Source organism: Ictalurus furcatus, chromosome 1 (assembly GCF_023375685.1).
Source record: "Ictalurus furcatus strain D&B chromosome 1, Billie_1.0, whole genome shotgun sequence".
Classification (NCBI taxonomy): domain Eukaryota; kingdom Metazoa; phylum Chordata; class Actinopteri; order Siluriformes; family Ictaluridae; genus Ictalurus; species Ictalurus furcatus.
This window is the reverse complement of record NC_071255.1, coordinates 27990396-28009805: the sequence shown is the minus strand read 5'-3', so window position 1 is coordinate 28009805 and position 19410 is coordinate 27990396. Positions and strand designations below refer to the sequence as shown.

At 38.3% G+C, this 19410-nt stretch overlaps 1 protein-coding gene across 1 annotated transcript; it reads right to left on the bottom strand.

Annotated features, from left to right (window-relative positions):
• Window positions 1–3338: 3338 nt before the first annotated feature.
• On the bottom strand, window positions 3339–13900 carry LOC128610014 (myosin-7-like). Its single transcript, XM_053629063.1, has 37 exons — window positions 13523–13900; window positions 13275–13418; window positions 13039–13195; window positions 12890–12917; window positions 12695–12800; window positions 12506–12598; window positions 12358–12421; window positions 12170–12268; window positions 11799–11902; window positions 11554–11692; window positions 11352–11470; window positions 11116–11265; window positions 10829–10999; window positions 10394–10703; window positions 9756–9835; window positions 9465–9670; window positions 9248–9371; window positions 9020–9156; window positions 8674–8929; window positions 8285–8527; window positions 8025–8201; window positions 7784–7929; window positions 7612–7702; window positions 7066–7455; window positions 6852–6978; window positions 6657–6775; window positions 6378–6574; window positions 5986–6169; window positions 5502–5667; window positions 5295–5419; window positions 4810–5118; window positions 4498–4701; window positions 4102–4398; window positions 3901–4005; window positions 3693–3788; window positions 3460–3606; window positions 3339–3359 (listed from the first exon to the last, which is right to left on the bottom strand). The coding sequence occupies exons 1-37, from the start codon at window positions 13721–13723 to the stop codon at window positions 3339–3341; spliced, it is 5832 nt and encodes a 1943-aa protein (XP_053485038.1). The 5' UTR covers window positions 13724–13900.
• Window positions 13901–19410: the final 5510 nt, after the last annotated feature.

The window sequence follows — 19410 nt, the reverse complement described above, 5'->3', positions numbered from 1 at the left end:
ACCAGACTCACACGTTATAATATAATGGTAGATTTTATTGTGTTATACGGATGATGTACAAATAGTAGATTAGTAACTATAAATATATTTCAGCAAAAAAAAAATCTTGTCTCTAGGGCTGAACAGAGTTACTCTTAACAAGAACATATTGATAAAATATTAGTTGGTGTAAACTGATTCAGGTTTTTAATTGATAAACAGACTTAGTCTAGAATTAAAATTTTCTTCTTCTTGACATTATGCTAGCATGTTTTAATGGACCTTAATATATCACTACTTTATTAGGTACTCTTGGTATATCCACACTTGTATAATATGACAGTAAATGTGTACTGTATGGTAATGGATGTCCAACAAGACCAGAAAACAAAACCTATTATCAAATTTGCATTATCACACTGGAAAATGTAACCTTATTTTAAGCTGCATTCTGGAGCAGGACAGTTGCGCTGAAAAGGACCATTGTGTAAACGTGCAAAGCAGATTATTCTAGATTTAGACTATTATCACCATTGTCAGTTGTTTTGTACTAATCCATCATCCATGAACCTTTGAAGCAAGTCAGACCTGTCGTGACCCTATGTCCCTCAGTTGAAACGCTACCTCTCATCAACGCTTGGACAATCTATTCTAGGCTCCTGACATTCTTTTTGGTGCCCCATTGTCAGCTGTCTGATTGGTCTGGATTATCATCATGCAGGAGCAGAGACTGAAGAAACAGTGGTACTCCTCTTGTGTTGAAAGCTGTAACCCGAGCTTCCTTTTGTCAAACACTGCACTATTATTAGGAAGTTCTTGCATCTGTTCTGAACAAAAGGTGTGAGAGACTGCCTGTCAGTTTTTTTCGTGTTTTAAGAACTTGGTACTGCGGTCACTGCTGTAAACCAAATTAAAATATTTTATGCTACATTATTTTGATTTTTACTCCTGATTTGGCTGATAAAGCCATTTTTTCCCTGTCTTTCTAGTTGGATCTTCATAATAGATGGAAGAAACAATTGGCGATTCACTGGTGGAGCAACAAAATGTACAATATACACACATTGTATAAAATACTATAGAGTCAGCTCCAGAATTATTGGCACTTTTCATAAAACTAAACAAAAAAGTAATTTATGAAATGAGTAACAAATAAAGTAGCCTCTTTTCTTTTTCTCTTAACAGAACACTGGTTTCAAAGTTATTGTCAGTTTTACATTAAATATTTGAAATAAATGATCGCACTAAGGTTCTTCCTGGAATGTTAAATACATTTGAAGAACACTCTCCATGCATGTCATAGCCTATGGCAGCATAAAAGTTTGTTCAAAATATTCCAATCCAGTATGGAATCCTATGTTTGTGAATTTAAAGCTAGTGCAACATAAATAAGGAGTAGCTGAAACCACAAGCTATATGTTGAATCTCAAAAGTCTTATTATTGGGCATAAAACCTTATACTGCATACTCTATTTTGTGTACTTACTTGGGGAGTTGGAAGCCATTTGAGATTTATCCATCGAAAACAGTTTTCTATCAATTAACCTGCAAATGCTATTTACAGAAGCTCAAGGATTCCAGTAGCCTATGATTACACCATACACACATACATAGTTAAAATAACACAAAATCCTTAAGTTATATTAGACTAGAACTATCTGTCAATGTCAACACTGTTTATGGAATTAAACAAGCTAGAGATTAGCTTGCTACCTAACTAATATTTGCAGCACATTATTACAAGAGCACATTTAGAGATCTCATTCATACTGCAATATTGTGAAAGTTCTCACATTTATTACAATGAATCAGCACATTAACTAATGCTTGACAACAGTTAGCTAATGTTAGTTGCTAGTGTAATGGAGTGTAAATGGATTCAATTATTGCATAAATGGGGACAGCGCCATCTATGGGGCGAGTGTTGGCATTTAGTGAGTGGAATAGGGACCGCCCACAGCACAGTTAATGTGAAATGCTGTGGGATTGATTTATTCCCTCTGTTATGATCTCCTTATTTCCTTTTTGTGTCTCCATTGTGCAGCATTATGAGCCACATGCAGGGAACAGACCGCCCAGGCAAGACCGTCACACTAGCAAACAGCTAGATTCATCTATAGATGGTAGCTAACTTTAGCCATAAGGAATCAGATCTAGATACAGTAGCTAGCAACTCTACTTACATGCCTGTTTTATGTACGCTCTTAGTTAGATATGCGTGAATAAAACTAAAATTAATATCAGCAAATAAAACAAACAAATAAATAAGGTTTACCTGTTGAAAGAATTGCAGCTCAGAAACACTGGGTCTGTTTATCCAGTGCAGATGGAGTCAAACGTAGGGATTGTGTCTGTTACCAGGCCTGGTGACAGATAACTTGGAAACATAACTTGGGTCCAGGGCTCAGTTGGAAATGGAGATGTGAAGCCATCTTGTTAGATCACACCCAGGCTCAAGTATGTAGATGTTTTAGATTAATTAGACCAAACCTCTCAACTAGGCAGTGGTCTCTCTCCTACTTATAGGTGAGAGACTTATAGGTCTCTCTCCTACTTATAGGGCATAACCCAGGTGAGAGTGAGAATCCTCCTTTCGTAAAATCTTGAGATTATATGTTTTGGACACTTGGATAAAGGGAGTTACAAAGCAGTCTATTGATCACTTAGTGGTAAGTATGAGTCACCACACAGGGTTGCAGCCAGGTGGACCTGGTTAACTCAGGAGAGCTTTCCTGGGAGCATCAAATACAGGCTTTGGTGAAAGTGCAATTTAACTTCCACATTCAAAAAGAATTTTATTGTGTACAGAGTGAAGACAGAGAAATCTATGTTTAAGGCAGCTGCAAAAAGCTGTAGCCAGAAGACTGTACATATCATAGTAGGAACACTAAAACACAGACTTAAAATCTAGTGACAGTTAAGACACAAAATAAATTTGTATGTCAAAAAAGTCACTATGATGCATGAGAGAAGCTGATTTGATTGGATATTCCAGCAGCACAATTAACCAAACCTTTTAGTAATGTATTCTTTTAAACCCACCTGTTTACAAATGCACCACCCTTATGTGCGCCAGTGTATAAAAGGATGCTAAAATATACACAGCATCTCAACACCTTGTTTTTGCACATGCACTAATAAAAAAAAAATCCCTTTTTTTTTTTGCCTCATTTATTAGTTTTACTAACATGTATTAGGGTCTGGATACTTTTTCAAATAACTAATTTATGTAATGTAACTTTAGTAAGAAAAAATGCACGCTAAGAAGGATGGTTCGAATTTAAAGTACTTATTTATTCTACATCAGAGGTTTAATGGACATATGATCAAAAGATCTGCAAATACTTCTGAAGGAAGGTTCACTCTTCATCATGTCCTTTCTGTAACCAAATAGAGAAGAGATTTGCCGTACTTAATTTTACAGCCTATATTGTCCAGGTCAATGTGTTTGCATGAACACTATTGGTTAAACGTAAAAACTTGATTACTTGCCTTAGAACCAGTGTCACGGCTCTTAGCTCTCAACTTGTTAACTTGGGATTCTGCAATATCAGCTCTTTCCTCAGCCTCATCCAGCTCGTGTTGCAGTTTGCGGACCTTTCCAAGATTGCCATTAGCTTGCTCCTCCTTAAAAATAAAAACACAGTGAATGGCAAATACAAAACATGGTAAACAGTAAAAATATTGTAGGTTAGTTCAGGCAGTGAACTTACAGCCTCCTCAGCAGCCCTCTTGTAGGACTTAACTTTCAGCTGTAGTTTGTCTACTAGGTCCTGCAGACGGGCCAGATTCTTACGATCCTCCTCAGTCTACACGATAAAAAGCAGGAAGATGTGCTGAAGAACGCCAATTCTTGTTTCTTAACATTATTAGCAAATAATGCATTTGTGCAAATTGAACTTTGATAATAAGAAAAATAACCTGGTAGGTCAGCTCCTTAATACGGCGCTCATATTTACGAACGCCCTTAACTGATTCACTGGCTTTCCTCTGTTCCAGCTCTACTTCGCTTTCCAGCTCTCTGACCTAAACATTTTTTAATAGACAAAATGGAATTAATGTAATAAATGGCTGTTTTATAGTACTGGCATCAATCAAATGAAGATGAATTAATAAATATACCCTCGCTTCCAGTTTCTGGACCTGCTTCTTGCCACCCTTCATGGCGATTTGCTCAGCTTCATCCAGGCGGTGCTGGAGATCTTTAATGGTCTGCTCCATGTTCTTCTTCATGCGCTCCAGGTGAGCACTGGTGTCCTGCTCCTTCTTCAGCTCTTCTGCCATCATGGCAGCATCAGTGATGGCTTTTTTGGCTTTTTCCTCAGCATTCCTGCACTCTTGGACAGCCTCCTCTACCTCAGTCTGAAGCTGAGAAGTGTCTCCCTCTAATTTCTTCTTCTGGTTCAGCAAGCTGGTGTTCTACAGTTATACACAGTCATAAAGTTACAGTTAATATATTCTATAGTTTTTATTCCACCATATCTACCATGTAATTGAAAACAGGAATCCATATACTACCTGAGAGTGCAGTAGCTGAACCCTCTCACTGACATCCAGCAATTCTTGCTCAGCCAGTTTGCGGCCTCTCTCGGTCTGCTCTACCAGGGATCTCAGTTCATCCAGTTCAGCCTGGATCAGATTGTTGCGTCTCTCCACAATAGCAATGTTCTCTTTGAGATCATCGTTAGCACGGAGAGCATCATCCAGCTGCAGTTGAGAATCCTGTAAAGTACAGATTAAGTCATTTCACTGAAAATGAAATAACTGTATACTGTGTCATTAAGAAACTGTCATTAATCACAATTTATGTCAACCATTAGTTTGGCATACCTTCAAATGTCCATGGAGATTCTTCAGCTGTTTCTGGGCCTCTGCAGCCTGCCTGTTAGCCTGGCTGAGCTGGATCTCCATCTCATTTAAGTCTCCCTCCATCTTCTTCTTCACTCTAAGAGCTTCATTTCTGCTGCGAGTCTCAGACTCTAGAGAGCTTTGCAGGGTGTCCACCACTCTTTGTTGGTTCCTCTTGGTCTGCTCCATCTCCTCATCCTTTTCAGCCAGTTTACGTTCAATGTCAGCCTTCACCTGGTTGAACTCCAACTGAGATCTAAGGATTTTGCCCTCTTCATGCTCAAGAGATCCCTGTTAGTAATACATAATAAGAATTAATGTTTTTTTTTGTTAACATTTATTCAAAATGTATTTACATTCTGACCAAATCCTTCTGCATTGATATATTTTGATTCACCCTCATTCTGCTTTGTTATAAACGTGCAGGAGAGTAAAATAATGAAATAAGACAATTTTTCTGAATTCACCTCTGCTTCCTCAAGAGCAGATTGAATCTCTGCCTTCTCCTGCTCCAACTGTTTCCTTGCTTTTTCCAGCTCATGAATGCTCTTTCCACTTTCACCAAGTTGTTCAGTGAGATCAGAAATTTCCTCTGTTTAATCGAAAACAAGGGATTAACACACCATCTGAAAAGCAAATATCGTTATTTTGAACAATGTTCAAGTAATAGCAACCTTGCAAGTTCTTGTTCTCCCTCTTCATGGTCTCCAGATGGTCCAACGACTCCTCGTAGGAATTCTTCAGTTTGAAGAGCTCAGTACTTAGAGATCTAGCCTCTTTCTGAGAGCTTTCCAGCTCAGACTGGGACTCTTCATACTTTTGCTTCCACTCAGCCAAGACCTGTGAAAATTGAGTAGAGATATACTTCCAGTAGCAAGATTTCATGTGAAGCTAAAATAGACAATAACAATATGTTCTCTTATCTACAAGTTAGATTGAACTAAATTAATTGAATTAATTAATGACCAGATTCCAAGTATGACCAGTGACCAAGTATCACTAGTGCAGATAACAGCAGGTGAGTTGAGTGTATGCATAAACATACACTGTACTTAAAGAATGAATGCACTGTTTGGATTTCTCAGTAGACATGTCTTTAATACCAAATTCTGAAGGAATCATCAAAATATCAAGCGAGTATCAGTGTGTTTGTCAAACCTTGTCAAAGTTTCTTTGCCTCTTGTCCAGAGCAGCAGCAGCAGCATTGGACCTTTCCACATCAACCATGAGATCTTCAATCTCATTCTGCAGTCTGTGTTTGGTCTTTTCCAGAGAGGAACATTTGGCATTTACAGCTTCCACAGCTTCTTCTGCTTCTTGCAGACGCTGAGCAAGTTTTTTCCTGATTTAAGTAAACATGTTAAATAAGTATATATTATATTACACACTTCACAGCTGATAGTTTGTACACAAAACTGATTGTGTAGGATTTATCTTTTACCTTGATACCATGGTGCAAACAAACCCTAGCTCACAAATCATTACTTCTAAGATATGAAATAAAATTTAGTAAATTGTGATTAGATAATTGATATGTACAAGGGCCTTACTTTGCATCCTCCAGCTCTTCTGTTCTCTGGATGGCATCAGTTTCATACTTGGTCCTCCACTGAGCCACCTCAGAGTTTGCTTTGGAGAGACTGCGCTGTAGCTCAGCTTTAGCCTCCTGCTCCTCTTCATACTGCTCTCTGAGCAGATCAGAATCATGACGAGCCGACTGCACTGCATGAGCCAGGGCATTCTTGGCCTGAAAATCAGTTGGTAGCTTGGTTAATAAGTAGTGTTTTTGTTTGGTGGTTTTAAGTGTTAATTATTGTACTTTAAAATACCTTGATTTCCTCCTCCAGCTGTCTCTTGAGATCCTCAACCTGCTGGGTGTAAGATTGTTTCCCTCTTGTCAACTGAGAGACCAGTGAATCCTTTTCTTCCAGTTGTCTGGAAAGCTCACCTGAAATATTGAGACAAGTTGAAGATAAATTACACTATATGAATATGGTTGAATTTTTGGTTGCTGATAGGCTTACCATTTTCAGTCTGAAGCTTTGCCTTCTGCATTGAAAAATCATTGATTGTGCGCTGGCCTTCCTCGGCTTTGGTTCGGAATTCACTCATTTGGTCCTCCAGGGTTCTACACATTTTCTCCAGGTTTGCCTGAAAAATTTGAGACATTTTGGTGTGCTCCTCTTAAAGATAGAATAAACATATCTGTATACACTATACATAATTATTCATTGTTACCTTGGATTTAACAATCTGCTCCATGTTGGAGACCACATCATCCAGCTCCAGTCTCAGTTCACTCTTCTCCTTCTCAAGCTTCTGCTTCACTCTCTGAAGGTTGTCAATCTGTTCTCCCAGATCTGCCACACTATCAGCATGTTTCTTTCTTAGAGTTGCAGCAGTGGCCTCATGTTGCAGGGTGGACTCTTCAAGGTCTCTACGAAGTTTCTGGAACTCAGCCTCTCTCTTCTTGTTCATTTCAATCTGGGCAGCAGTGGCTCCACCAGCCTCCTCCAGCCTCTCACTGATCTCCTCCAGTTCTCTTGCCAAATCTGCCCTTTGCTTCTCAACCTTGGCACGAGCTGCTCTCTCAGCCTCCAGCTCTTCTTCTAGCTCTTCAATACGAGCCTATTTCCAGAACATTGTCAATTTGAAATTTCTAATTTTAACAATACAAGCATATACAACCCCAAAGTTGGGACGCTGTATAAAATTGCTATTTTGTAATTTCTAATTTTAACAGTTTTAACAAACATACACTTGCATTTAGTTTCCTCCTATTACCTGCAACTCCTTCAGTTTCTTCTGGAGTTGGGCTCCCAATGCTTGTTCATCCTCAATCTTACTATTCAGCTGGCTGATCTCAAAGTCTTTTCTGCAGAAGCAAATGGATATTTCAGTTTTTTTTCTATTATAAATGTCCTGGATTTCACAATATATATATTTGAATTCATACTTCTTAAGCCTCTCCTCCATTTGCTGCTTGTCATTTTCCAGGTCCATGACATTCTCTTGAGTCAACTTCAAGTCACCCTCAAGTTTTCTCTTGGCTCGTTCGAGATCCATTCGAATTTTCTTTTCTTGCTCGAGAGAACCCTCAAGCTAGAGAATGTCAGAAGGAAAGGAAATTTCACAAAATTTAGTATCCCGCTTAATAATCTGCGAAATTAAGTTTTTATAACATCTAAGTTACTCACGTCATCAACTTGCTGCTCCAATTTAGCTTTGGCTTTGGTCAGAGTGTTGACTTTGTCCTCTTCACTCTGCAGATCATCCAGTGTTTGTTGATGAGCTTCCTGGAGAGCTTTCTTCTCCTTGGTCAGCTTGGCAATGATTTCATCCAGAGCAGCCATTTCCTCAGTCAAGTTTTTAACCTAAAATTTATAGAAATGCTTCAGTACCTTGAAACAATTCATGCTCTACCTTGGACAAGCTGAATTTAACTAAAGTAAATTACCTTGTTCTCAGTGGCATGCTTTTCTTTCTCTACTTTGGCCAGGGTAAGCTCCAGATCATCAATGTCTTTCTTCAGCTCAGAGCATTCATCCTCAAGCTTCCTCTTCTTTGCAACCAACTCAGCATTCATTTCCTCTTCATCTTCCAGCCTTTCAGTCAACTCTTTGCATTTAGCTTCAAGTTGGATCTTGTTCTTAATTAGACCCTCACATCGCTCCTCAGCATCAGAAAGATTATCTTGTTCCTACAAGTGTAAGTCAAATTTTAATAGTTTGGAAAAAAAATGGAATTCTTGTTGCAATAAAATACACTATGTTATGAAACTACATAAAAATAGCAAAAACGGAAATACTCATATTTGTCATTTTTTATTATTTCTACAGAACTTACAGATTGGACTTGGAGCTGCAGGTCATTCTTCTCTTGAAGAAGAGTAACCATTTTCTCTTCCAATTCTTTCTTGCGGGCTTCAGATTTAGCATAGGCCTCCTTCAACTTTGTGAATTCTTCTTTCATGTTGGCCATTTCTTTCTCAGCCTCAGCTGACTTCAACAGAGGTTTGATCTTGAAATACAACTTCATCCAGGGCCAATTCTTCACACCCATGAAAGCACGGACATTCCACTGGATTACCAACAAGGCATCCCTGCAAAGATTACATTTCAATAGATATTGATATCTGTTCTCTAAAGAATTTGTTTAAAAAAAATGGCATTTGACAGCAGGTATAACCTACCTTCTCTCAACAATCTTCTGAAATTCAATCCTTGAGAGAAGTCCACGAGCCCTGGCCTGAATACCAGTAAGGATGAGTGCAAGGCGATCATCTCGCATCTCCTCAAGAGTACCCAGAAGACCAGCCTTGAAGAACACCTACACAGAGATGGGTACATGAGAGATTATGTGTCAGAGAAAAACCAGTGGAAGTTACTTATTTGAAATGTATTTTGTAGAATCCTTATACCTTTGTGTGTCCCAGTTTATACTGGTTGTGGTCAATGTCCAGAGAGCCAAGTAGTTTCTCTGCACCTTTCTTGTTGTCAATAAACTGCCCCTCAGGAATAGCAGCAGGATTCAGGATACGGTAACTGAATAGGAGTTAGGGAAGAAGAAGAATCTTAAATACGGGCAGGTATTTTCAGTTCAGATAAAAAGTCATTCATTTTAATAACAAAACTCACCGTTGTCTAAAGTCACCATACAGGATTCTGTTGGGGAAGCCTTTTCTGCAGATTCTGATACCTTCCAGTACACCGTTACAGCGCAGTTGGTGCATTACAAGAGGATTCTCCATGGCCCCAGGAGTCTTCGTCTCATTGGGGATGAGGCAGCGGACAAAGTGTGGGTGTGTGGACCTCAAATTTGTCATCAACTTGTTCAGGTTCTCCTGTAAATAGCATTACAGCACATTTATGTTAGATTACTACATATATGTTACTGCACTATAGTGTAAGAAGTGGTTAATAACTCACGCGGTGGAGAGCAGACACAGTCTGGAATGAAGAACCCTTCTTTTTTGCACCTTTGCCACCCTTTCCACCGGATTCTGCAGCTGTTTGAAACAAAGCAATTGTATTGTCATCAGCAATTTCATGCATATTAGCTTTCCTTTTCCTTTCAAGTATATTAGCTTTCCTCATTTTCTTTTGTCTTGCAGCCAAAGACAATCTCTGATGAGAATACAATTCTGGAGAAACTTGTAATCAAGTGTGGTGAGAATGATATCAAACAGCCCTACACTGATATGCTTTGCTTCTGTAGCCTACCCAACCGTCCATTCTGTGCACTTTTAATGGAGTATTACATAGTCATGTTAAGTCCTTATAATGGATGTTTAACTGAACCTTGTAAAATATACTGTTAGTTTGAACTGCATATAATCTTTTCTCTGCTTTTGTGGCACAGATACATGCTTAAATGGTGTTTTATTTGTTAAAATAAAAAAGTCTTAAAACTGAGCTTGTTTCTTAGTATATTCCTGCACACCTTTGAGCCAGGCACCTCCAGTCATTTATTCTCATTAGAGAATGTCATTTTGGCCCCATGACAGTAACTTTCCATTAGTCGACAGGTTTGAGCCATTAGTCTCCAATTCTCTAAATACCCTTACCTGAGTCAGCTCCAGCATAACCAGCAAAGAGACAGCCCAACATCTTCAGTGTAGACTTTTGGAAAAGTCCCACAACAGTTTCATTGAGTGGATCCTTGTTCTTCACCAACCAGTTGTTAATATTGTAGTCAACAGTGCCAGCATAATGAACTAGGGCAAAGTGAGCCTCTGGTTTACCCTTCACAATCCTGGGTTTCTGGAAATTATTAGATTTGCCCAAGTGATTGTCGTAAAGCTTAGCTTTGAATGTGGCATCACTGGCTTTGGGAAACATGCACTCCTCTTCAAGGATGGACATGATACCCATGGGCTGAAAATCAAAGAGCAAGTGGTCAGTGTTTTGTTTGTTTTTTGTTTTTTTTTAAATAGATTTCCTTAAATTAAAGAAAATAAAGTGATATATTTTTCAATTTATGCTTTAATTTGAGTGCTTACCTTTTCAATAAGCTCAATGCAAGCTTGCAAGTCCATGCCGAAGTCAATAAACTCCCACTCAATACCCTCTTTCTTGTATTCTTCTTGCTCCAGCACAAACATGTGGTGATTGAAAAACTGCTGCAACTTCTCATTAGTGAAGTTGATACACAGCTGCTCAAAGGTGTTGAACTGCAGTAGAAATATAGTATCACTCATATAAATGAATTTTGGATGAAGCCCAAAATGTACAAAAAATTTTCAGCAACATGAATGAAAAACTAAAAGCAGTACTGAATAACACATACATCAAAGATCTCAAATCCAGCGATATCCAGCACACCAATGAAGTACTGGCGAGGCTGCTTGGTGTCCAGAGATTGGTTAATTCTCACAACCATCCAAAGGAACATCTTTTCATATACTGATTTTGAAAGTGCACCAATTGCATAGTACACCTAAAAAATAGAAGTGTTAAGAATGATTAAAGACTATATCTTTAGCAGAGGTAAATTATATAAAAGAGAAAATGCCATTTTATTACCTGTTGGACATTCTGTCCCTTGGTGACCCACTCATTTCCTACTTTGACTCTTGGGTGGCACAAACCCTTCAGCAGATCGGCAGAGTTCAGGCCCATCAGATATGCGACTTTGTCTGCATCTGTGTATATAATGAAGATATTGTGAATTGAAAAAAAAAATATATATATATATATATGAAGGATAAGGCAAATTAGCACTGACCTTCAGTGCCGTCAGCCTCAGCCTGCTCCTCTCTCTGCTTTTGCTTGAACTTCATGTTGCCAAAGTGCATGATGGCACCAGTCAGTTTATAGATACCATTCTTCTCTTCTTGGGTAAAGCCCAGCACATCAAAAGCTTCCTGTTGACCAAATACATTGTATTATATGTTGTATCATGGATCGAAAAATATTATTAATAGATTTTAAATTATTTAAGGTTTAGCCTTAAAATAGTTTTATACGTACGTCAGTAGCTATAAGCTCATCAGCATCATTAATAGATGCCACTTGGGTCTCTCCTTGGGAGATGTAGGCATAGTCATAGGGGTTGTTGGTGATGAGCAACATTTCTGAAAGATAAACAGAATACATATTCACATATTTATCTACATGTATTGTATGTACATGTCAGCAAAATATTAAGACCCACTGCTGTACACCTTCTCTCTTACTCTATGTCCGTTAACTCATTTATTAATTACTAACATTTTTACTACTATTTTTACTAGATAGAACTTTACTAGTAGATCTATTTCCTGAACCTGTAAAAGCAACAAAAATGATGTGTTATATATCAAACATAGGCCTCTGTAGTGTAGGCAGAACCATTCACCCACCCAGCAATTCTGGTTTCCTTTGAGACAGGATCTGATAGAAGATGTGGTAGTCTCTCTCAGCCTTGAGCTGATACGTCACACGAGACTTTTCTAGAAGATCTGGAAAGAAATTTACATGTTAAAATGTGTACTGTGTAAGAATTTCTTTGGATCTTTTGAAGATTTATATGATTTAGATTTGTACTTACAAGTCTCAATGTCAGCAGAGGCCAATTTTCCACTGACACCAAAGTGGATACGAATGAATTTACCCTGTTCGTAAATAAGACCATGTAAGTTTTACACATTTCCTATGTTCTTACAAGATACATATAAATGGATATGAAATAAACTTACAAAACGAGATGAGTTGTCGTTTCTGATGGTCTTGGCATTACCAAAGGCCTCCAGTGCAGGGTTACACTGGATGATTTGATCCTCCAGGGTACCCTAAAAGATTATCATATGCATTAAATGGATTACATTTAGGACAGTTGTGGGTACATCATCTTAATAAAATTAAAAAGATTAATTAGAAAAATTAACCTTTTTCTCCAAAGATGCATCTTTCTTTCCTGGTGCTGCTGCAATGCTAGCAAAGTACTGGATGACTCTCTTGGTGTTGACAGTCTTTCCTGCACCAGATTCTCCACTAGTGATGAAAATTGATTCATATGTTCATCGTAAAAAATACACTGTATTGTATATATCTTTGAAAATTGGAGCACGTTTTCTACTTACGTGATAAGGACTGACTGGTTCTCTCTGTCTACATGTTAAAAATGTTTTAAAAAAAAAAAAAAAAAAAAAAAAAAAAGGGATGTTAGACATTGACAGACATACCTGTACATACCTGTATTCTGAATGGTATTACAATACATAAACTTTACCTGAAAGCATGTACTGGTAGGCATTATCAGAAATGGAGAAGATGTGAGGAGGAGCTTCAGTCCTCTTCTTGCCTCTGTAGGCAACGACAACTTCCTGGTTGTACACTGGCAGCCACTTGTAGGGGTTGACAGTTACACAGAAAAGTCCTGAGTAGGTCTGTAGAGAAATGAAAGGATGGAATTAACATGTGGCATCTGTATTTTTATTGTGTAGTACAGGTGTCCATATCACTCACATAGATCATCCAGGCTGCGTAACGCTCTTTGAGGTTAAACAGCACGGCAGGTTCATGCAGGAAGGTGAACATCGCCATGTCCTCAATTTTATCGAACTTTGGCGGGTTCTGAGGGTGAACATCACACTCCTTCACTGTCACAGTCTGTGAAATAGAGAAACAATGGCTTAGACCTTTGAAGTTTCAAAATGATTCTTAATCATTAGTTTCAGTTGAAATCTTAGTTTCACTTGGACCAAGATCTATACCTTTCCAAACTCTGTATCAACAGTGACTTTGTCTCCATCTCGGCTGGTGATAGAGGCCTTGACATACTCGACTTCAGGATCCGGCACAAAGCATTCCCGCTTCATGTCAAAAGGACGAGTCTGGGCCTCCAGTCGCTCCTTGTCAGACTTGCGCAGAAAAGGTGCTGCGGCACCAAACTCCTCCATTAATGCGTCTGACATCCTGAAATCTAGAGACTGTCCTACCTGCTTTCAAGCCTTCAAGTTCTCTCTTTGTTCTGCCAAGTTGATGTTATGCTAACAGTGAAAGGAAGAATTGATCAGCTTTGATTACGTTCTTACTCCTTTGTTACACTACTAAAAGATTTATGATAAAATTAAATTACAATAACACTACGTTCCAGGTACACACTATACAAGATCATACTAAATCTGCTATAGCCCAATGATCTTTAAATAAAATAAACAGAAGTCATTAGGTATTGTAATGCTCCACAAGAAGCTTTCTGTTAGGACCTTGTCTTCTCCACTTACCTTCAGGTAGTGGAGTGGTGTGTCCCTGTAAGACTCCATGAACCCTTTTAAAGGGAATCAATCATCCTAAAAAGGTCATATATGGATGACCAATGGTCCAGCTAACTTGAAAATCCCCCCCTGCCAATTGGAGGAGGTTTCCAAGGGGCTGTCATATATGGCATTTGTTTTGTTAGCAACAGGTTTCAAGGAGGAAATAACTCAGATTTTTATAGAAACATCATTACCACCACCCTTACTAGGAACTCCTTTTACAATGTTATGTCAGGTTACAAGAACAACACTGAAAGGATGAGGTCCAATTTGACAATCTTCTCAGTGTAGGCTGTTTTTCTAAATTCTAATTATTTCAAATGTTTAATGTTTTTTTATTGACTTACTTGCCTGATTATTATTCTGTCTGATAATTTGAGAAGCATCATAACGTTTTTTTCCTGAGTCCTTTGCTTCTTTGTTAGTTTTCTCAGAAGAGAACTGTAGTATAACTGTCAAAGTTCCAAATGCTTATTTTGCTCGGTAATTAATTATTTAAGGATTTTAAAACTTAGTGAATAATGTGTGTATGCACAGAGTTATGTTAGGATTTTATTTTAGATCAATTTCATCTCATGCATTTAAATGACAGAGGGCTTTGTGGTATAAATAGCTTATTCTATAGTAGAAGACAGCAGCCTGTGTGATCTTAGATCTCTGTGACCTTTTACCAAGTGCATCACCTTGCACTTCATCTCAATTAAGTTAGGGAAATTATGTTGAACTTAATTTCTGGTCATAATCATATAGTACTTTGCGTGTGAGTTGGCTTTGTCTTTGTTTTTGTTTTTCCCCCTAAATTTGGAATAATTAGTCTAAATTGTGATGACATTTTTAGTCATATTAATGTTTCCATATTAAACATGTAATGTACTGAATGTAACTAAGGCAACTAAAGTGACTAAATAGCAGAGAATTCATTTGCACATTGATTTTGTTTTATTCCCCAGTCATGGTCACAAGTTTTGAGAAAGATTCACATACTGGCTTCACTGACCCTGCTCTTTCTGTAAGACAGAAGCAGTAATAAAAGGTAAACATGTAACAGGTGTATTATTGTTAATATGTCTGATTGTTGTTTTAAACAGCTGTGTTCTTAAGTCAACTGTGTATCTTTAATTTGCAGCAACTTTGTAATTTTTTGATAATGGATTAAATTTTAAAAAGAGTAAACCTAGCTACAACTAATAAAAACTTAGTGCAGAGAAAAACTTTGTGCTGGTATTTTAGTAAAGCCAGTCATGTTTCTCAAAGTCAGAGGTCAAGAAAGCTGCCAAGATAACATATACATTTTGAGAACCCCTAGCAGGTGCTAACATATTATTGTAAGGACCCGTGACTTCTTGAAGATGCTAAGGACTAACACCCTCACACCATTTACCCCAGCCCTTGACTTCCTGGAACATTCCATTTTGAACAAAATAGTACCACATAATTCTCAGCTGTGCAGGGCCCTCAAGTAGTCAGCACCCCCCACCGTGCAAGGCCACTAACACAAACATTTGTACATCTTAAACAATAGGTGGGCTATTGTTGGTGGTACAGTAGGTCCTCATGTAATTTGATTTGCATGAACACATGGTATGGCAACTTTACACTGTTGTTCTTGACGTAGGACATTTGTCAGCTCTAGATAGAAGTGTAGCAGTTGTGTAGGTTTGCTACCCTATAGTGTTCTGAGGCTTCTTCATCTTTTGTGTTATGCAATATATTTAATTAGTTAGTTGTTATTGGCAATCATAATCTAATATAAGGATATATTAACAGTTCTGTTCTTATTGTATGTGTTTAAAGTAATGCCCTCTCTTCACTATTCTATAGAACAGGTTTTTAAGTGTGAAATGCCTCCAGTTTATAAATTGCTACTATATTGATAGCTTCCACTGAACTAATGAAATTGATCAGCAAAATGTGTTTTATCAACCAAGTATTGAACGCGTCAACATTTTTTCAGTAAATATATTTCCAATTAGGCTATTCACATGAAATTTTCACCAGACTTTGGTATTAACTCAAGAAATCCAAACATTAAAGTCCATAAATTAAGTTATGTGTAATAAAGAGGAATGACACAGGAAAAAAGTATTGAACACGCTAACTGAAATTGATTTAATACTTAGTGGAGAAGCCTTTGTTTGTAATGACAGCTTCAAGACGCTTCCTGTATGAAGAAATTAATCAGCCGCAGTATTCACGTGTGATTTTGGCTCATTCTTCTAAAAATATTGTCTTTCAATCTTGTTCAATTGGATTCAAGTCGGGTGATTGACTGGGCCATTCTAATGCCTTGATTTTTTTCTCTGAAACCATTTGAGAGTTTCCTTTGCTGTACGCTTTGGATCGTTGTCCTTCTGGAAGGTTAACCCATGTCTCATCTTCATCATCCTGGTGGATGGCAGCAGATTCTTCTCAAGAATCTCCCGGTAAAGGGCTCCATTCATCATTCCTTCAATTATAGTGCATCCGGAAAGTATTCACAGCGCTTCACTTTTTCCACATTTTGTTATGTTACAGCCTTATTCCAATATGGATTAAATTCATTATTTTCCTCAAAATTCTACAAACAATACCCCATAATGACAATGTGAAAGAAGTTTGTTTGAAATCTTTGCAGATTTACTAAAAATAAAAAACAAAAAAAGCACATGTACATAAGTATTCACAAACTTCGCCATGACACTCAAAATTGAGCTCAGGTGCATCCTGTTTCCACTGATCATCCTTGAGATGTTTCTACAACTTGATTGGAATCCACTTGTGGTAAATTCAGTTGATTGGACATGATTTGGAAAGGCACACACCTGTCTACATAAGGTCCCATAGTTAACAATGCATATCAGAGCACAAACCAAGCCATGAAGTCCACGGAATTGTCTGTAGACCTCCGAGACAGGATTGTATCGGCACACAGATCTGGGGAAGGGTACAGAAACATTACTGCAGCACTGAAGGTCCCAATGAGCACAATGGCCTCCATCATCGGGGGAGAAGGGCCTTAGTGAGGGAGGTGACCAAAAACCAGATGGTCACCCTGACAGAGCTCCAGCGTGTCTCTGTGGAGAGAGGAGAACCTTCCAGAAGAACAACCATCTCTGCAGCACTCCACCAATCAGGCCTGTATGGTAGAGTGGCCAGACGGAAGCCACTCCTCAGTAAAAGGCACATGACAGCCCGCCTAGAGTTTGCCAAAAGGCACCTTAAGGACTCTCAGACCATGAGAAACGAAAGATTGAACTCTTTGGCCTGAATGACAAGCGTCATGTCTGGCGGAAACCAGGCACCACTCATCACCTGGCCAATACCATCCCTACAGTGAAGCATGGTGGTGGCAGCATTATGCTGTGGGGATGTTTTTCAGCGGCAGGGACTGGGAGACTAGTCAGGATTGAGGGAAAGATGAATGCAGCAATGTACAGAGACATCTGGACCTTTGAATGGGGCAAAGGTTCATCTTCCAACAGGACAACGACCCTAAGCACACAGCCAAGATGACAAAGGAGTGGCTACAGGACAACTCTGTGAATGTCCTTGAGTGGCCCAGCCAGAGCCCAGACTTAAACACGAATGAACATCTCTGGAGAGGTGTTAGGAGAAACTGCCCAAAAATAGGTGTGCCAAGCTTGTAGCATCATACTCAAAAAGACTTGAGGCTGTAATTGGTGCCAAAGGTGCTTCAACAAAGTATTGAGCAATGGCTGTGAATACTTTTGTACATGTGCTTTTTTGTTTGTTTTTTATTTTTTAATAAATTTGCAAAGATTTCAAACAAACTTCTTTCACATTGTCATTATGGGGTATTGTTTGTAGAATTTTGAGGAAAATAATAAATTTAATTCATTTTGGAATAAGGCTGTAACATAACAAAATGTAGAAAAAGTGAAGTGCTGTGAATACTTTCTGGATGCACTGTATATGAAGTCTGCCAGTAGCATGTGATGAAAAACAGCCCCACACCATGATGCTTCCACCTCCAAACTTCACTGTTGGTATAGTGCTTTAAGGTTGATGTGCAGTGCCATTTCTTCTCCAAACGTGTGTAGTATGACGGCCAAAAAGTTAAATTTTGCTCTCGTCTGACCAGACTACACTCTCCCAGTATTTCATAGGCTTGTCCAAAGGAGTTGTAGCAAACTTTGAATGAGCTTCGACATGCCTTTTCTTTAGTAATGGAGTCTTGCAGGGTGAACGTGAGCAGTGGAGTGTATTGCCTATTGTTTTCTCTGTGATGATGGTACCTGCTGCCCCCAAGTGTTTCTGGAGCTCTTTCCGAGTGGTCCTTGGCTCTTGGGCTACTCTTCTGACTATTCTTCTGACTCCATGGTCAGAAATTTTGCAAGGAGCTCCTGTGCGTGGCAGGTTGATGACGGAGTGATGTTGCTTCCACTTGTTGATAAAGGCCCCAGTGGTGTTTACTGGAAGATTCAGAAGTTTTGAAATACCTCTGTATCTAATTTCATCAATATGTTTTAGCAACAATAAGGATTCCAAGGTCTTGGGAGAGCTCTTTGCTTTTACCCATCATGAAATGTTTCTTGTGTGACACCTTGGTAACGAAAAGCCTTTTTATAGACCATCAATTTATTAACCCGGCTAATATTAATTTGCACAGATAGGGGGTATAATTACTTATGGATTTCAGCTGGTTCCTTGCCTTACCTTGCCTTGGAGAACTGCTTTTTCTTGGCATGTTCAATACTTTTTTCCTGTGTCATTCCACATTATTACACACAACTTTATTTATGGACTTTAATGTTGTGAATTCTTTATATTTGCAGATTTCTTGAGTTAATACTTGAGTTAATGTCTGGTGAAAATGTCATGTGAATAACCTCACTGGAAATATATTTATTGAAATAAAATGTTGAAGTGTTACTTACTTCCCCCACTGTAAACCTGGGTACCAGAAACATAATGAAAAGAAGGGGAGGGAGATCAGGTCCATAATTAGCAAATAGTTATGTAGGAGGAATGATACAATGTGTACTAATTATTAACAACTTACCCAAATCATAAGTCTGCTATTACCTATTGATTATGTAAACAGTCTTGTGTATTTGTTAACAGTAGTAGTTAAAATGTTAATGTAATGCTAGTCATTTGTCCTGCATTAGTTATTGATTATTTTCACATTAATTATGAAACTGTATATAGTTTTTGGGTAGTTCTCCGGGAGGCATGAAGGAAGTAGTAGTTATTAATTAGCTAATAGTGAACTACCGCATTCATCTGTGTGCTATTATTAATCAGAGTTTCTTGTTAGCTAGTTACTAGAATGTTAATATTGCATTACTCATTTCTTACTATTTAGTTATCCATTAATGACAGATTCCCTGGCCATTTTG

Excerpts from the sequence above, each read along its gene's own strand:
- LOC128610014 (XM_053629063.1), bottom strand. The coding sequence starts at position 13,723 with ATGTCAGACGCATTAATGGAGGAGTTTGGTGCCGCAGCACCTTTTCTG. Across the intron at positions 8,202-8,284 it reads AGCATGCCACTGAGAACAAG|GTTAAAAACTTGACTGAGGA; the intron begins GTAATTTACTTT and ends TATAAATTTTAG. Across the intron at positions 6,170-6,377 it reads GAAGAGCTGGAGGATGCAAA|GAAAAAACTTGCTCAGCGTC; the intron begins GTAAGGCCCTTG and ends TACTTAAATCAG.